Below are 18,782 nucleotides of genomic sequence, written 5' to 3' on the forward strand. Positions count from 1 at the left end.
GGTCTCTCTGTCTCTCTGTCTCTCTGTCTCTCGGTCTCTCTCTCTCTCTGTCTCTCTGTCTCTCGGTCTCTCTGTCTCTCTGTCTCTCTGTCTCTCACACGGTAAGAAGTTTTGTGTTTGAAACTTGAAGATATAGAATTTTTGTCACAGCAGGAGTTGGTGAAACCGGAAGTCCCTCTGACTCAGATATATTGAAGTGGTTCTGTTCAGATTTATAAAATCTATAATCCTGTTACTTTCTGTTTGTCATTAAAAACGTGTAAAAGTGTTTATTGATAAGTAAATAAGGATCTTTCTGTTGGTAGATTAATAACAATAGGTTGTGAGTTGCCAGGTTGTTGAAAATCCTCCTTCACCATCTTCAGAGTTTGTCTTCTGTGGAGGAGACTTGCATTATGGGAAATGTAGTACACAGTGGTGCAGCTCTTTTCACACTTTAGGAGGAAAAGGCAGGATATCTAGATCGCTACTTCTTCAAGTTTGACTGGCAGTGACACTACAGGTGAATGAGGTTAAGTATTTGACTAGCAGATATCAGCATATTACCCACCCCCCCCCCCCCCCCCCCCCAAAAAAAGGATAAAAAAACATTGAGAGCATAAAGACCTAGTGCAGCTGAAAGAAACAAAATAACTTAAAGGTGGCTAACGTTGACCTCCAGACCAGGGGACAGGAAGTGATGAAATGCTGAGTCATGTCAGGTGTAGGACTCATTCCTCAGCTCTATCCCCTCTCGTAGCTCTGAGGGAACATGGTGGTCCCTCAGCTGCTGCTGGGGACTCTGGAGGATCTCACCAAACAGGACTTCGAGACCCTGAAGTGGTACCTCTCCATGGAGGTGTTGGATGGCTGCAGACCGGTGCCTAAAGCCAGGCTGGAGGAGGCGTCCCGCACTGAAACGGTGACCAGGATGATCCAGAGCTACGGGGAGGAGGCGGCCGTGAGCGTGGCTGTGGAGATCCTGATGAGGATGAGGAACATCCAGGCTGCCCAGGAGCTACAGAGCAGACACGCAGGTGCAGTTCCTTAAAGGTAACACGTTAGCGTAACGCTATGAAGGTCCATAAAGCACTCTGCTTTTATTTTCTCCAGATTGATTCCTTGGATCTGTATCTTTGATCTACAGGTGGAACAACAGATGTATCCTCCACCAGCTCCTCCATTGGCTCCTCCACCGGCCTCAGCTCCTCCTCCAGCTGTTCCTGCACCTTCACCTCCTGTTCCTGCACCTCTATCCCCTGCTCCTGCTCGCCCTCTTGCAGCTGCTCCTGCACCCCCCCCCCCCCCCCCCCCCCCACCCTACCAGGGAGGCTGTGGGATGAGGGTCCGAGTCTGGAGGATGTCAGACAATTCCAGACAGTTCTCCAATGACCAAACACAGTTCTTAAAAATCACATAATATGTGATTCTGATGTAACTTCACTTTATGTCATTGAATGTTGTTGTTTCCTCATCATTCTTTTGCACAACAAAAAAGACACAAAAAAAAGTGGTTTTTCATCAATTCGGGTTTGTTTGTTTTTGGGTAGTTTCACAACACAAACATCCAACACATTCTGTCGATGTAAAATTACATTTGAAAAGATTGTCAGTGAGGAGGGGGCTAACGGACCGGCCAGCCTTAGGGTGCCCACCCCCACACCTCCGAGGGATCGAAAAAGGGCCACATGGAGAAGGAGTTAGAATAATGAGAAAGTAGTGGGACACTTTTTTAAGTAGAAATTTGGATTAAAAATCTTTTTGTGATCATTTTGAAGAAATAGTGGGAAATTGCACTCTGAACAAAATCTGAAGTTTGAAAAGAAAATCAAAAGGAAAACAAATTGGGAGAAAAGTGTGCAACTTTCAAAAGTCGACATTTAGGAAAAATCTGACCTCTAACTCCTTCATGTGGCCCTAATCATCGTCTTTTAAAAAATTCACACTTTTTTCCCAATTTGTTTTCCTTTTGATTTTCTTTTCAACTTCAGATATTTTTTCCAGATTTGATTTTCCAATTTTCCCCCTAAAGAATCTGTCTTTAAAAAAAAACCAAATCTGAATCTTTCCCCCCAAAAAAGCCGATTGAGAATCTTTGTGATGTGCTGGAGGAGACTTTGAGCAGTGGTCTTAATCTCCCGTCATCAATACAAGATCAAAAAATAATGCAGGACAGAAATACATGTTGAGACGTTGCAGAAGCTCGTGGAAACGATGCCACAGAGAATGCGTGCCGTAAAGCTGAAGGCGGTCCAACGGGTGTTAGAGTGTGCCCTGTTTTTGTGGCCAGGCAGTGCATATGCAACACAATTGTGCAAAAAGCTGTTGTGCATGTTTACTGGGTTGCAATGGAGTATTTTAAGATGAATGTAGTGGTACTTTACTTAGACTCTTATTACGTTTTCCCCCACTGCGCATCATGCACTTTCCTTCCACGTGTCCAAAATGTCAAACTGAATCCGTGCAGACATGGCAACCCCTTACTGAATCTGTGCAGACCTGGCAACCCGACTAACATCTACGTGGAGTGAAAAAGTGAACCATGTGACTGGATCTACAGAAAGTTAAAGGTATAGTCAACTGCGGAAGTGGTGACACTGGACTTTATGCATGAGTAATAACACACGGTTTAGGGCTGTGAATGTAAATCTCTTTTATAAATCATATACATACACTAACACACTTATGATGTGTCTGAAACATACTTATACTGTGTTAAAACACATGTTGTGCGTTATCGCCTTCCATTAGATGCAGGTGAAGCGGAAGTGACGCGTGTGTCCGCTCCTCGCTGTTGTGTTCTGCTCCAGGAAGCTGTTACCTTCCGCCATGAAACCACAAAAGAGCCGGAAAACACAGTGAAGGTTTATAATCTGACCATAAAAGACCTTACTAAAGAGTCAAAGGAGTGTATCTAAGGATTAGCACTGCGTGTAGCCTCGTAAACTGTTAGCATTGTTAGCTGTTTATCTGAGGGAGTGTTGCTAACGTTAGCAGCTAACGGCTGTAGCTGGAGATAAAGGTACACAGATGGCGACCAGGGGAGTGTGTTGTTCGGGAGGGTTCCTGCTCCTCCTGCTGCTGACTGGATCCGAAGCCAGGATCCATAAACTCACCCTGAACGTGAGTCTAACATCTCTAACTGCAGGCTACGATGTGTTAGCAGGGAGGCTATGTAGAGTAGCAGCAGCTTATTAGCTAATATGCTAATCAGTGATGCAATGTATCAGAAGAAGTAGTAGTACTCACATCTGGTACTTGAGTAAAAGTATAAGTACTCAGATCTTGTACTTGAGTAAAGTAGAAGTACTCAGATCTTGTACTTGAGTAAAGTAGAAGTACTCAGGTCTTGTACTTGAGTAAAGTAGAAGTACTCAGGTCTTGTACTTGAGTAAAGTAGAAGTACTCAGGTCTTGTACTTGAGTAAAGTAGAAGTACTCAGGTCTTGTACTTGAGTAAAGTAGAAGTACTCAGGTCTTGTACTTGAGTAAAGTAGAAGTACTCAGGTCTTGTTCTTGAGTAAAGTAGAAGTACTCAGATCTTGTACTTGAGTAAAGTAGAAGTACTCTGGTCTTGTACTTGAGTAAAGTAGAAGTACTCAGGTCTTGTACTTGAGTAAAGTAGAAGTACTCAGGTCTTGTACTTGAGTAAAGTAGAAGTACTCAGGTCTTGTAATTGAGTAAAGTAGAAGTACTCAGGTCTTGAAATTGAGTAAAGTAGAAGTACTCAGATCTTGTACTTTAGTAAAAGTAGAAGTACTCAGGTCTTGTACTTGAGTAAAGTAGAAGTACCAGAGTGTAGGAATACTCTGTCACAGTGAAAGTATTCTAAATGTTCCTCCAGTGAAAGTAGAAAGTACTCTCTAAATGTACTTAAAGCAGCGACAGTAAAAGTAGTCATTGTCTGATTGGTCCATTTCAGAATAATATCTCTGATCTGTTTTATAATGATTGATCCTTAACAGTATCAGCTGAATTTGCTCTTCAAACAAACTTCCATTAATCTTTATTTTCCTCTCAGAATGAAACCCGGTCCTCCGTCGACCTCAACAACTTTGGTTTCTATGCCAACGGGACTCTGGACGTGAAACTGGTGTCTCTGCGTATCTCTGAGCAGCTCACCAACTACACTGCGTACCCGGTGAGAAACACTCCTTCACACAACCGCTGCGCCTTTAGGGGCTCTGGTTTCAGACAGAGGGTGAGCAGAGTATGAGAAACATTAAAGCATGGAGGAAACACCCTGACGACCTGCATCCATCCCTCAAACCTTCTCCTGGAGATTGAAGTACTGCTTTTATTCTGAAAATCCTCTTTGAGTAACCCCCCCTCTCTGTTCCTCTGTGCAGCTCGGGTTCACCCTCTCCAGGTCCAGAGTGAACGGAGTCTTATCCTACACAGTGAGTACTTCCTCATAAATATCTGACCAGGAAACTGCATGCTGTTTTATCAGACCTGTTTGTATTTAGTTTACATTATTTCATGATTTCACGATTCTCTAGAGTTTTACAGTATGAGGTTCAGAAATGATTCCATCAGCTGACGACAGAGTGTGTGTTTTCTCTCTGTGATCATTTTACCGTCTTTTGTGCTTTCTGTAACTTCCTCTGCAGGCGGAGGAGACGGACGTGTGTCCCCTCACTCTCCCCAAGTCCACCAACAGCGAGCCTCTCCTTCTGTTTCTCATCGACATCAAAACGCTCAGGTGTGTGTGTGTGTGTGTGTGTGTGTGTGTGTGTGTGTGTGTGTGTGTGTGTGTGTGTGTGTGTGTGTGTGTGTGTGTGTGTGTGTGTGTGTGTGTGTGTGTGTGTGTGTGTGTGTGTGTGTGTGTGTGTGTGTGTGTGTGTGTGTGTGTGTGTGTGTGTGTGTGTGTGTGTGTGTGTGTGTGTGTGTGTGTGTGTGTGTGTGTGTGTGTGTGTGTACACTCCTGAAGTGTGTATCTGATGTAAAACATGACTTTATAATATGTGTGTGTGTGTGTGTGTAGCGTCAATGTGAAAGTCATGGGGGACCAGGACAACCTACTGATAGCGAAGCCAAAGGTGCAGCCGCCTCAAGGTGAGTCTCTTCACACCCTCACTAAATCTGAAGCATTTTACATCCAATCACATCCCAGCGGGAGGGGATTTATGGGCTTTCATATCTCTCATTATTTCGAGGATATCTGTACAATTATTTTCTCATTGTTTTGAGGGAAACACCGTTTTAATTTGACATCTTCTCAGGCTTTTATTTTGAAAACCGTTCAGATAGAGAGTCTGAGGTTCGGCTTTTATTTTGAAATAAAATTGGTCTGGAAACAAGAAGTTAGTAAGTCAGATTGGTCCTACAAACATATACATAATACACTGTATTTGTATTATTCATTACTCACACAAATGGAAATTGAAGTGTTCTTTAATTAAATTTAAATGTTCACTTTTATTATTTAATTGTTATTGACAGACTGACTGAATGAATCACGTCCACTGAAGGGTTGCTTTTACTTTGAAGTCAGTTTTTGGATGCTTTTATTGTGAAATCAGTTTTTAGTCAGATTTTTGAAGCCCGATGAATATGAGGGGTATTTGTTTCCTGCAGGTGTGAGGAAAGAGAGGGAGGCTGTTCCTGAAGCTCCTGCAGCTCCTGCAGTTGGGGGGGGGGAACCCCCAAAAGAGGAAGACAAAGTGACCCAAGAAGTTCAGAAAGAAAAGCAGGAGCCGGCCGATGGAGAGGGTAACAGGTTCCAGGTAACGGGATCCACTTCTGTATATATGTTTGCATTTCACAGTGGAAACAACAAGCCTTTGTATCGTATAGCATCCCGTTCCATCTCATCCTCCCCTCTCATCCCGTTCCATCTCATCCTCCCCTCTCATCCCGTTCCATCTCATCCTCCCGTCTCATCCCGTTTCATCTCATCCCGTTCCATCTCATCCTCCCCTCTCATCCCCCCCTCTCATCCCGTTCCGTCTCATCCTCCCCTCTCATCCCGTTCCGTCTCATCCTCCCCTCTCATCCTGTTCCGTCTCATCCTCCCGTCTCATACCATTCCATCTCATCCCGTTCCATCTCATCCTCCCCTCTCATCCCGTTCCATCTCATCCTCCCCTCTTATCCCGTTCCATGTCATCCTCCCCTCTCATCCCGTTCCATGTCATCCTCCCGTCTCATCCCGTTCCATCTCATCCCATTCCATCTCATCCCCCCGTCTCATCCCGTTCCATCTCATCCTCCCCTCTCATCCCCCCGTCTCATCCCGTTCCATCTCATCCTCCCCTCTCATCCCCCCGTCTCATCCCGTTCCATCTCATCCTCCCGTCTCATCCTGTTCCGTCTCATCCCGTTTCATCTCATCCTCCCCTCTCATCCCCCCCGTCTCATCCCGTTCCATCTCATCCCGTTCCATCTCATCCCCCCCTCTCATCCTGTTCCATCTCATCCTCCCGTCTCATCCCGTTTCATCTCATCCCGTTCCATCTCATCCTCCCGTCTCATCCCGTTCCATCTCATCCTCCGTCTCATCCCGTTTCATCTCATCCCGTTCCATCTCATCCTGCCGTCTCATCCCGTTCCATCTCATCCCCCCCTCTCATCCTGTTCCATCTCATTCTCCCGTCTCATCCCGTTCCATGTCATCCTCCCGTCTCATCCCGTTCCATCTCATCCCGTTCCATCTCATCCTCCCTTCTCATCCCATTCCATCTCATCCCCCCGTCTCATCCCGCTCCATCTCATCCTCCCCTCTCATCCCCCCGTCTCATCCCGTTCCATCTCATCCTCCCCTCTCATCCCCCCGTCTCATCCCGTTCCATCTCATCCTCCCCTCTTATCCCGTTCCATGTCATCATCCCGTTCCATGTCATCCTCCCGTCTCATCCCGTTCCATCTCATCCTCCCTTCTCATCCCATTCCATCTCATCCCCCCGTCTCATCCCGTTCCATCTCATCCTCCCCTCTCATCCCCCCGTCTCATCCCGTTCCATCTCATCCTCCCCTCTCATCCCCCCGTCTCATCCCGTTCCATCTCATCCTCCCCTCTCATCCCCCCCGTCTCATCCCGTTCCATCTCATCCTCCCGTCTCATCCTGTTCCATCTCATCCCGTTCCATCTCATCCCCCCCTCTCATCCTGTTCCATCTCATCCTCCCGTCTCATCCCGTTTCATCTCATCCCGTTCCATCTCATCCTCCCGTCTCATCCCGTTCCATCTCATCCCCCCCTCTCATCCTGTTCCATCTCATCCTCCCGTCTCATCCCGTTTCATCTCATCCCGTTCCATCTCATCCTCCCGTCTCATCCCGTTTCATCTCATCCCGTTCCATCTCATCCTCCGTCTCATCCCGTTCCATCTCATCCTCCCCTCTCATCCCGTTCCATCTCATCCTCCCATCTCATCCCGTTCCATCTCATCCTCTCGTCTCATCCCGTTCCATCTCTTCCTCCCGTCTCATCCCGTTCCATCTCATCCTCTCGTCTCATCCTGTATCTCTGTGGAAAAACCCTGTGTGCTGGTAGATTTCTAACAGCTGTAATGTGTGTGTGCTTTCAGCTGGACAAAGTGAAGCAGATGACGTTAGCTCTGGACAAAGTGAACGGCTCCTACAACTTCAGCGTGAGTCCCCCCCCCCCCCCCAAAAAAAAGATGTGAAATGTTGGGTTCTGTTTCCTGTCGGCTGAAACTCTCCTCCTTCCCTCCTCAGTTCCACATCGTGTTCAGCCTGCTGGCCGAGGGGCTCTACACCCTCAAGTTCCACTATTGCCGCAACAAGGGGCCCGTCATCAAGCTGCCCTACTACTTCTCTGTGAGTTAGCATGTTCCTTAGCATGTTCCTTAGCATGTTCCTTAGCATGTTCCTTTGCATGTTCAGTGATGAGCATGCCTGTGCTGAAGAGTACACAAGCACTCCACAGCGTTACAGCGAGGAGAAAGCGATGGAAAAGGCTAACTTGTTAAATGTAGAGGAGAGCTTCTGTTGATAAGACATAAGAACACATCCGGGGTAGACATTTATTTTGAACGTTTTAAAAGGTAAGAGAACAAATGAAGGTTATGAAATTAGAGGTAGTAGTTCTTTAACTGAGTTTTTTCACATTACTTATTGTCATTCCTGCTGGGGAATCTGCCTTTGCACATCGGTCTAATCATAAGCTTTCTAAATAGTCTGGTTTAAAAGTAAATTGTTAATAATGCATCGTACAATTTGTGTGCAGTCTATCAGTTTTCCTAAAGAGCTGAAGAACGAATCTCCTCCCACATCTTTTGCTTTATTGACTCCAAACTACTGTAGCTCTGCTGCCTCCTCAGACCTTCTCCTCAGACCTCCTCCCCAGCTGTTTAGTGGTTTCAGATGTGAGCATATTGTAACTGTGTTTTGCAGGTGGAGGTGACGGAGCAGAACCCCGGAGGCTACCTGTCTGCAGCAGAGATCCCTCTCTCACGCCTCTACATCGGGATGGCCGGAGTCTTCTTCACCGCTGCCATGGTCTGGGTTTACACACTGATGAAGCACAGGTAAACACTGACTCACTAACACCTCTTAGTTTCAGCTGAGGCCAGAGGAACTCAGTTAGAGCTCAGAGCTCAAAGGTTGTCATTGTGTTATCAGCTACAGTGAACAATCCCAGCCTCACCAACAATGTGTGCCATTTGTTACCTGCAGGTACAGTGTGTTTAAGATCCACTGGCTGATGGCAGCGCTCGCTTTCACCAAGTCCATCTCCCTGGTTTTCCACAGTGTAAGTACATATTTGAAAGTGTTATCTGTTTTTATATATAAATTCATCTTTAATGTGGATTAATCTCTCTGTGCCTCAGATTAACTATCACTTCATCAACACTGAGGGCCATCCCATTGAAGGCTGGGCCGTCATGTATTACATCACTCACCTGTAAGTACCATTTCTTATTAAGTTAACACAATATTTAGCCGTGTTAGGGCCCAAGAAGGCAAAAAACACTGTTTTTGTCCTGATTTATTAATGTTTTGCATACATAACACATTCATGATTCCATGGCATTATATGAATGTCTAATAGGCAGAGATTATATACAGTAAAGTATTTAAAGCTTAGGACTTGTGTGTATATTTAATGTTTCAGACTGAAGGGGGCGCTTCTCTTCATCACCCTTGCTCTGATCGGAACTGGCTGGGCCTTCGTTAAATACATCCTGTCTGACAAGGAGAAGAAGATCTTCATGATCGTCATCCCTCTGCAGGTGAGAGTGTGTTGTTGTGGAAGAAGTACGCTAAGTCAAAGTAGTAATACAAAATTGTTAAAATACCCAGGAAACCGTTGTTGTTGGCTTGGGAAACGCTAGGTGTGTGCGGGCCTGGGAAACAGTAGTTGTGTGTGGGGAAAAAGTAGATGTGTGCGGGCCAGGGAAACAGTAGTTGTGTGCTGGGAAACAGTAGTTGTGTGCGGGCCAGGGAAACAGTAGTTGTGTGCGGGCCTGGGAAACAGTAGTTGTGTGTGGGAAACAGTAGTTGTGTGTGGGAAACAGTAGTTGTGTGTGGGAAACAGTAGTTGTGTGTGGGAAACAGTAGTTGTGTGCGGGAAACAGTAGTTGTGAGCGGGCCAGGGAAACAGCAGTTTTGTGCGGGCCTGGGAAACAGTAGTTGTGTGTGGGAAACAGTAGTTGTGTGCGGGCCAGGGAAACAGTAGTTGTGTGCGGGGAAACAGTAGTTGTGTGGTCGAAACAGTAGTTGTGTGCAGGCCAGGGAAACAGTAGTTGTGTGTGGGAAACAGTAGTTTTGTGCGGGAAACAGTAGTTGTGTGCGGGCCAGGGAAACAGTAGTTGTGTGCGGGCCTGGGAAACAGTAGATGTGTGTGGGCCAGGGAAACAGTAGTTGTGTGGCCGAAACAGTAGTTGTGTGCGGGCCTGGGAAACAGTAGATGTGTGTGGGAAACAGTAGTTGTGTGTGGGAAACAGTAGATGTGTGTGGGAAACAGTAGTTGTGTGCGGGCCAGGGAAACAGTAGTTGTGTGTGGGAAACAGTAGTTGTGTGTGGGAAACAGTAGTTGTGTGTGGGAAACAGTAGTTGTGTGCGGGCCAGGGAAACAGTAGTTGTGTGTGGGAAACAGTAGTTGTGTGTGGGAAACAGTAGTTGTGTGTGGGAAACAGTAGTTGTGTGTGGGAAACAGTAGTTGTGTGTGGGAAACAGTAGTTGTGTGCGGGCCTGGGAAACAGTAGTTGTGTGCGGGCCAGGGAAACAGTAGTTGTGTGTGGGAAACAGTAGCTGTGTGTGGGAAACAGTAGATGTGTGCGGGCCTGGGAAACAGTAGTTGTGTGCGGGCCTGGGAAACAGTAGTTGTGTGTGGGAAACAGTAGTTGTGTGCGGGCCTGGGAAACAGTAGTTGTGTGCGGGCGTTGTGTGCGGGCCTGGGAAACAGTAGTTGTGTGTGGGCCTGGGAAACAGTAGTTGTGTGCGGGCCAGGGAAACAGTAGTTGTGTGTGGGCCTGGGAAACAGTAGTTGTGTGCGGGCCTGGGAAACAGTAGTTGTGTGTGGGAAACAGTAGTTGTGTGCGGGAAACAGTAGTTGTGTGCAGGCCTGGGAAACAGTAGTTGTGTGCGGGAAACAGTAGTTGTGTGCGGGCCTGGGAAACAGTAGTTGTGTGCGGGCCTGGGAAACAGTAGTTGTGTGCGGGAAACAGTAGATGTGTGCGGGCCTGGGAAACAGTAGTTGTGTGCGGGCCTGGGAAACAGTAGTTGTGTGCGGGCCTGGGAAACAGTAGTTGTGTACGGGCCTGGGAAACAGTAGTTGTGTGTGGGAAACAGTAGTTGTGTGCGGACCTGGGAAACAGTAGTTGTGTGCGGGCCTGGGAAACAGTAGATGTGTGCGGGCCTGGGAAACAGTAGATGTGTGCGGGCCTGGCAAACAGGTGTGTGATTGTAGTTGTTTTAGACTCAGAGTTTGTGTTGCTGCAGGTCCTGGCTAACGTGGCGTACATCATCATCGAGTCGACAGAGGAGGGCTCCATCGAGTACTACCTGTGGAAGGAGATCCTGTTCCTGGTGGACCTCATATGCTGCGGAGCCATCCTGTTCCCCGTCGTCTGGTCAGTGTTTTAATCTTTATTACAACATCCACTAGCTGTGTTTGTATGCAGATCTCAATCGTTGCTGTGTTTTCAGGTCCATCCGTCACCTGCAGGAGGCATCCAGCACCGATGGCAAAGGTGAGTCCACCTCAGATGCAGCGTGAAGCTTTCATTAAACCCAGTTATTTGTTTAACTCTGGCTCTATCTCTTTCAGCCGCTATGAATCTGGAGAAGCTCAAACTGTTCAGGCATTATTATGTGATGGTGAGTGCGGCCCAGCTGTGTTTGGTGGTGGCGGCGAGGCACTGTGGCATCATGGGAGTTGTAGTCTACAGATTATTCTAGTTGGAGTTCAGTTCTTCAGTCAGAAAGTGGAGTACTCAGTTTGTATTGCTTTGGTTTATGTTTTAATATTCCTCCCTGTGATTTTCAGATTGTGTGTTATATCTACTTCACGAGGATTATCGCCATCCTGCTGAAGGTCACCATGCCGTTCCAGTGGCAGTGGTGCTACGAGGTGAGACAACAACAACAACACACTTTATGTTGATGCCCTCACATGTAGATTTGGACATACTAACAGATACAAAGGAGGATACCTCGTTCTTAAATATCCTAATTTATTTGATTCTTGTGTCTCTGCAGTTTCTAGTGGAGGTTTCCACTCTGATCTTCTTCGTGTTGACGGGCTACAAGTTCAGACCAGCGTCCAACAACCCGTACCTGCAGCTTCCCCAGGACGAGGAGGACGTGGAGATGGATGAAGTGTGAGCGCACCATGACTTTTAATATGTGGTTTATGGATGCATTGGCTAAAGAATTCCTCCTAATTAACCGTCATTGATTTATGGTCGCTCTTTTAAATGTAAGCGACTCATGTCCTCTCTATGAACAGGTGTGGGGAGCTGATGGCAGAAGCTGGTGTGTTTTGATTGGCTGTAATTGATGTCCTCCTTTGAATACTCACTCTTTGTCCCTCCTGCAGAGTGACTGAGTCCGGCGCTCTGGAGGGAATCTCCAAAGTGAAGAAGACTTGTAACGGACGCGATCGCCCGAAAGAGTCCACCTTGTGAGCTTGAACCTGCATCCTTGGAGGAGGAGGTGGGGGGTACTCAACATGGACCAAGCCCCCTCCTCCCACACCAGATTCCCTTTTGAACTCTCGGAGAGGTTGCAGTGGTCCTGTCCACTGTCTGGCTATGCAAAAACAAAAAGACAAATTTTGTTGGACGCTCTCCATTTCCTCGAAAACACTCCACCCAGAAACTGTGGAGGGACGGATGGGGGTCTCTAATGTCCCTCTCCCCAAAGATAATTATCATTTTAGTGACTTGCTTTCGGGTGTGTTTATATCGGCTATTTAAACGGTACTGCTGCCGGTCGTACCTGTGCTGTGTGAGTGTGAATGTCAGACGACTTTAAATCAACTGTAATGTTTTTTATCTTCCCTTCTGGAGACCAAAGGCTAAATCAGTATATCTTTAACATTTAGAAAGGAAGCTTTGGAGTCATCCAGCCGCCACAACAACACAGAGGGTGTGGTATTCCTGTGGAGGGCCCTGAAGGCAACTGGTCCAATGGGACTTCTGGGACACCAGTATACAGCGGATGATCTCCACATGATGAAACCAAAGCTTCCTTTCAACACGTTCTCTTCCCGCTCTCACAGGTCGTTTTCCAGCTTCACAACAACACTGTACGCTATATGTTACTCTGTTTTCCCATGAATGGAAATATATGAAAGGTTGTCTATTTGAATATATTTCTTATTGCGTATTGAAATGTTATATTTCAGTATTATTCCTGAGAGTCGGGCCGCTGCTGTAATTGAATGCTTTAGTGTATGTGAAGCCCAGACCTTAATACATCTCTAATCACCAGAAGGGGGGGGGGCGCGCGCAGAGGAGAGACCCGACGGATGAGTTCTGAATCCTCTGGCTTTCGGTTTTACTTTTGTGCTCTAGATGTGAAGCTTATTTTATTAATTATTGAAGACTTAAAAGATGTAAATAGGACTGAGGACACCGAGAGGAAGGCACTTTCAGGAGGAGGCTTTGAGACGCGTTCTGTTCTGATTCTTTTCGAGGATGCAGCAAATGAGAGGAGGCTACCTGTACAGGTGTGATGGTTGAGAGGGAACAGGAAGTTACAGCGAAGGTGTGATGTCTGTGTGAACTGTCACAATAAAGCTGGTGTTCTGGAAATGTGTATTTACTGTGTGGAATGATTCAGTGTTTAATCTAACCTTTTACAGAGCTGATGGGGGGGGGGGGAACATTTCAGGATTTAAAATGTTACTTTAGAGGAAAAATACACAAGGTTCTCTGAGATTATAGAGTAGGAAATTTAAGAGAAAAACTAAAACATCTGAGAGAAAAGATCAAGAGAACATTTTTCCTTTTCCTCACAGGGTATACATGAATACAAATTATGGACAATGACACAAAAACAAAAGGAAAAACTAATAAAAAGAGAGGGAGTCCCTCAGAGATCAAGAGGATCAAAAATAAATACATTTGTATGAGATGAAAGTAAAATATGTACAGAATAAAAGTTTAATATGAGATGATGTCTCATGAAATAATTAGGGGTGTGTTCTTATATTATATAAGCTAAATGAAAACTCAGAAACTTTGATTAAAAAATTACTCATTTGAAAATCAAGCATCCTTTACAAAACATAAAAAATGACGATGTGGATTTAGAGGTTTCTTTACAGTAGTCTGAACGAAGACATGTTAGAGAAGATAAGTATCCAAAATGACTGAGTGTATGAAAACAGTTTAAAGAGAGAAACTCCCTCTGGAGGAACTCAGGGATTTCAGCCTCTGCAGACCATTGACCTGCACTAACACCTATAGGCCTACAGGAGAGGAACAGGGCCTCTTTAATGTCTCCTTGATGACGGCAGACTGATCATGTGTCCGGTGAGCTTCATCAGCCCCTCCCCCTCCTCCTCCTCCTCCTCCTCCTCTCTGCAGTCAGAGTGCAGCAGACTGCAGTCTCTCCTCTCTCCTCCCTGCAGTTGGACCAGCACTATGTGAGTACCAGCTCTTTATTCTCTCCCTTCGTCATGAGCCATAATACCAGAACATTGGGAGCAGTTTCTTCAGGAGGTGCAGACTCTTCCTGCTGCATCTTGTCCTAAATATCTGATCTTTCTCTGTCTGTGAATGAGATGTTTGGTTGATCGGAGGTTGTGATGGAGGGATGTGAAGAGCTGTTTCTGTTTGACCTCGAACGCCTTTGATTGGAGGCAGTGAGCCTGATGATGCAGCACTTCTCTGTCTTTGCATCGTCTGAGACACGTGTCTCGTTTCCTGCAGTGAAACTCAGGACTGCAGCACTGATGCCTTCAAAGAGCTCACTCTGCAAATCTATCCTGTCTAATTCTTTGGACTAGACTTTCTTTCTTTTTTTAAATGTCCTTTCTTATTTATTTATTATTTTATTTATAGTTTTTATTATTATTGTATAACTTTGTATTATTTTTAATTATATTTTTTATATTTAAAAATAATAATTATGTGGAGTTAATTTTAACCCTCTGAATATTTTGCACATTTCTTTTAAACACTATCGTCTTTTAAATCTACACTCTCCACTTCAAACTCTGAACAATTGCCATATATTTTACTGTCAGTAGTTTTTGTGTATTTATATTTTGTGACTTCTTGTAGAACAGAGCGCCAAAGGGATGACGTATTTCTTTAGGCCAACCCGGAAGTAAGCTTCATGAGTTCCTTCGACAACAAAGCAATGCGATTTCTCCGTAGGATTTTGGAATATTGTAAAAAAATAAGACCTGTGGGGTCACTGCTGATGTGTTTAATGTCGTAGAACAAAACGTTATCCGTCTCTTAAATTTGTGTCAGCCACAGACTTTATTTCGAGATATTTTCCGAAATCCCACTGACTCTAAGACGAGGGAACCGGAAGTTGTAAAATGCTGACTCACTTCCGGGTTTTCGGACTCGTTCCTGCGGCACTCTGCATGGGGTACAAATAAAAATAGACAAAGTGAGTAAAATAGATATGAGTTTTGGTGTATTTTGGATAAATGATTAATGCAAGATGGATCGCCCAAGTTATTAAATAAATGTAAACATAGTAGAAGTATAAAATACTCGGGTAAATCTCCCAGTGATCCCAGGCTGCAGTATTTCAGTCAGAGTATTTCTTTATCACTCGTCCTCCTTTCTTCCTCAGGGCTTTCGTCTCAGTTTTGGCGTTTCTGACCCTCGCCGTCGCTGCTGAAGGAAGCGTCGGGTAAGTGGATCCCTGCAGGACCATTGAGCACATCCAATGAACCAGTCAGAAAAAACCAACCACGCAGCCAGAGTCAGGGAGTAGAGGTACTAAAGGAGGAGTGATGAAGTAGACCTTTGTTTGTGGGGCCATGACGAGTCTCTGCTGGAAAGGGTTTGGCTTCAGGGACAGGGATCCTATTTGACCAAACATCTTGGATTGTTGTCTTTATATTAATTATACATTTTATTTGAATTGCACTTTTCATTTCAGCAATCTCAAAAGTTAAACGGTTCGAGTTAAAAGGAGAACCTATAAAAGACGTTTAGCAAAATGCTTTTTTAGAAAGATGTGTTTTTAGGTTTCTTTTAAAGACATCTGTAGTCTGTGGCCCTCAGGTGGTCAGGGAGGGCGTTCCACAGCCTTTACATTTCAATCTGTGGCAGAAAGCTGATATTTAAAAGTGACCTTTATTTTGAAAAGCAAATTGCAAACCTTGCTCATGAAGAGTGAAGTTTCTATCTCTGTTACAGACCAAGCTCCAACAGCAGCTTCTGCACCGAGTCCAAGGAGTGCCTGGAATATCAGCTGGTCTGCAAAACAGACGAATATGAGGTGTGTGTGTCTGTGTGTGTGTGTGTGTGTGTCAGGGGTTTGTTAAAGTTTGTTACTGATGGCTGGAATCAAGTAACAGATATATATTTTCATAATCATTGTTAAACTTCTGTGTGTGTGTGTGTGTGTGTGTGTGTGTGTGTGTGTGTGTCCAGGTGCGCCACTACAGTCCGACCCGCTGGGTGTCCACAGATGCAGAGGCTTATTTTATGGGAGTGGGAGCAGCGATGGCCTTCAGGAGACTCTTCCAGTTCATCACCGGGGCCAACGAGGGGGGTGAGGAGACCTCCACAGATCAGACCCTTCCGTTACAGACACATGTGGAAACCTCTGGCTGTAACATGTCAGGAATATGAGCCTGGCTATAACACGTGTCATAACTCTGACTATAATCTCAGAACTGTCAGAATTCAGGAAAAATGTCATGAACAAATACAATTCTAAATAAGATCAGAATTGAGAAAAGTCAGAATTTTGATATCAAGGTAATAATTCTGAAAAAGTCAACACTTTTGAAAACGATCTTAATTTTTGAAAAACTCTGAAAAAAATCATCATTCTGAAAAATCTGAGAAAAAGGTAATCTACAAAAAGCCAGTTTTTTGAATCTCAAACTCAAAATTCTTCCAAAATGTTTTATAATTTAGGGTCTTAGTTTCATGGTGAAACCCGGTACAGGTTTCCCCTGATCCCCTGCAGTGCTTCCTGTTAACTCAGTGTTTCTGTGTGTGTGTCATCAGGAGTCCAGATGGAGATGACCGCCCCCGTCCTGGTGAAGATCCCGGAGGAGACCAGGATGTGGGAACCAGCCGTCTACACACTCAGCTTCCCGCTGCCGGCAGCCTATCAGGATGAGCCGCCAGCGCCAACCAATGACAAGGTTCAGAGATTCAGATATCAACACACTGCTGTAGTTCCTTTATAGCCCAACATTGATGGTGTGTGTGTGTGTGTGTGTGTGTGTGTGTGTGTGTGTGTGTGTAGCTGTACTTCACGGAGATGCCGGAGATGGATGTGTATGTGCGGGGGTACGGGGGCTGGATGCTGTCCGTCACCTCCCGGCTGCACGCCCACCTCCTGACCAAAGAGCTGGCTAGGGTCGGAGCCTCGTACAACCACAGCTACCACTACGGAGTGGGATACGACAGGTACACACACTCCACCAGCAGAACCACAACCAGTTCCATTACCAAGTAGGGTTACACACACCAGGACACCAAATAACATCTCTGTTGATAAAAGGTCTGAAAGATAAGACAACACTGAACGAGGAGGCTGTACGAGCTCACTGCTAAATGTGTGTGTGTGTGTGTGTGTGTGTGTGTGTGTGTGTGTGTGTGTGTGTGTGTGTGTGTGTGTGTGTGTGTGTGTGTGTGTGTGTGTGTGTGTGTGTGTGTGTGTGTGTGTGTGTGTGTGTGTGTGTGTGTGTGTGTGTGTGTGTGTGTGTGTGCGTGTGTGTGTAGTCCCTTGAAGCTGTTGAACAGGCACAACGAGGTGTGGTACGTGGCCGAGGGGGGTGTAGTTTGCACGGATCCTCAGGAGCCGACCCCCCCTCACACCCCCGGGCCGACTACTCCCCTCTCCCCCACAGACTCTGCCGACCCCCCCCTCCCACACACACTCTCCGACTCCCCCGTTCTCACCCCCGCCTCCAACCTGTCCTCAGCATCCAACTCCTCAGAGCCCCCCGCCTTCCCCCAATCTGACGCCAGTCCCTCGTCCAGCAACCCCCCCACCTCCACCGTCATCGTGCAGGACCCGACCCCTGCCCCCGCCGCTTCAGTGAGCCCCTCCCTGCAGCCCGACGCCCCCCTGGGGAACAGCACCACCCTCCCCCTCGCCCTCAGCACTGGGGGGCCACGAGCTGACACCCCCCAAGAGGAGGCTCACTAGCAATGCTTTAATTTAAAGGAATGTTTCACCGTCAGATAAAGCCATTTATACGCCAGTTACCCCCCCAGAGTGGAAATCGACTGGGGTGGGGGGGGGCTGACGTATGAACGATGAGTCTGTGGTGAAGCTTTGCACCTGCAGCCCATCACCCCCATCCCCCCCATCACCCACATCACCCACATCATCCCCATCCCCCCCATCACCCCCATCATCCCCATCACCCACATCACCCACATCATCCCCACATCATCTCCATCACCCCCATCATCCCCATCCCCACCATCACCCCCATCACCCCCATCATCCCCACCACCCCCATCACCCCCATCACCCCATCACCCTCATCACCCCGTCACCCCATCCCCACCATCACCCCCACCACCCCCATCATCCCCACCACCCCCATCATCCCCACCACCCCCCATCACCCCCATCACCCTCATCACCCCATCACCCCATCATCCCCGTCACCCCATCCCCACCATCACCCCCATCACCCCCATCACCCTCATCACCCCATCACCCCATCATCCCCATCACCCCCATCATCCCCACCACCCCCATCACCCTCATCACCCTCATCACCCCCATCATCCCCGTCACCCCATCATCCCTATCACCCCCATTAAACCCCACCCCGATCAGCTGATATATAATAACTAATATTCCCATGACTGTGTCTGAGCTCCTGCTGTGTTCTGAGGAAGGTGCAATAAAAACCAAAACAAACCGTCCTCAGACGTCTTGATTTATTCCTGACTCTTCAGAGGAATAATTGTATTTATTAAACTGATTATTTCTGGGATGGAAAAATTCTTTGGTGTTGGATTGTTTGTGTGAAAATAATTCACAGAACAAAAATCTGTGTTTTTGGATGTTATGACGTTTAAACACTAAGAACGGGTTTTGATGGAGGAGAGACAGACAGAGGAAAGAGCTGTTTGGACCGAGACCTTTGGATTCTAAGAGTGGAAGAGCACAGCGTTTCTTAGATCAAAGAAAACATGTAAAGACTTTAGACTTT

At 46.4% G+C, this 18,782-nt stretch overlaps 2 protein-coding genes across 3 annotated transcripts; both read left to right on the forward strand.

Moving 5' to 3' along the window:
- The first annotated feature begins 2,718 nt into the window (after window positions 1-2,718).
- LOC134862736 (protein GPR108-like) lies at window positions 2,719-13,206 on the forward strand. Of its 2 annotated transcripts, none has more exons than XM_063880800.1 (18): window positions 2,719-3,102; window positions 4,000-4,119; window positions 4,328-4,378; window positions 4,589-4,683; window positions 4,966-5,036; window positions 5,559-5,707; window positions 7,510-7,572; window positions 7,661-7,762; window positions 8,339-8,472; window positions 8,621-8,696; window positions 8,776-8,849; window positions 9,060-9,177; window positions 10,889-11,019; window positions 11,096-11,139; window positions 11,217-11,266; window positions 11,436-11,519; window positions 11,648-11,769; window positions 11,988-13,206. In XM_063880800.1, exons 1-18 carry the CDS (start codon window positions 3,010-3,012, stop codon window positions 12,073-12,075), a joined length of 1,665 nt encoding a protein of 554 aa, XP_063736870.1. In that variant the 5' UTR covers window positions 2,719-3,009; the 3' UTR covers window positions 12,076-13,206. The 2 variants fall into 2 exon arrangements, with proteins under 2 accessions (XP_063736870.1, XP_063736871.1); XM_063880801.1 differs by having other exon boundaries at window positions 2,735-3,102; window positions 4,592-4,683.
- A 779-nt stretch (window positions 13,207-13,985) lies between these two features.
- LOC134862703 (uncharacterized) lies at window positions 13,986-18,421 on the forward strand. The gene is made up of 8 exons (XM_063880720.1): window positions 13,986-14,042; window positions 15,212-15,271; window positions 15,784-15,865; window positions 16,021-16,141; window positions 16,606-16,745; window positions 16,850-17,013; window positions 17,329-17,749; window positions 17,900-18,421. Coding segments are annotated over exons 1-8 (1,512 nt in total). The 5' UTR covers window positions 13,986-14,040.
- Window positions 18,422-18,782: the final 361 nt, after the last annotated feature.

Source organism: Eleginops maclovinus, chromosome 4 (assembly GCF_036324505.1).
Source record: "Eleginops maclovinus isolate JMC-PN-2008 ecotype Puerto Natales chromosome 4, JC_Emac_rtc_rv5, whole genome shotgun sequence".
NCBI lineage: Eukaryota > Metazoa > Chordata > Actinopteri > Perciformes > Eleginopidae > Eleginops > Eleginops maclovinus.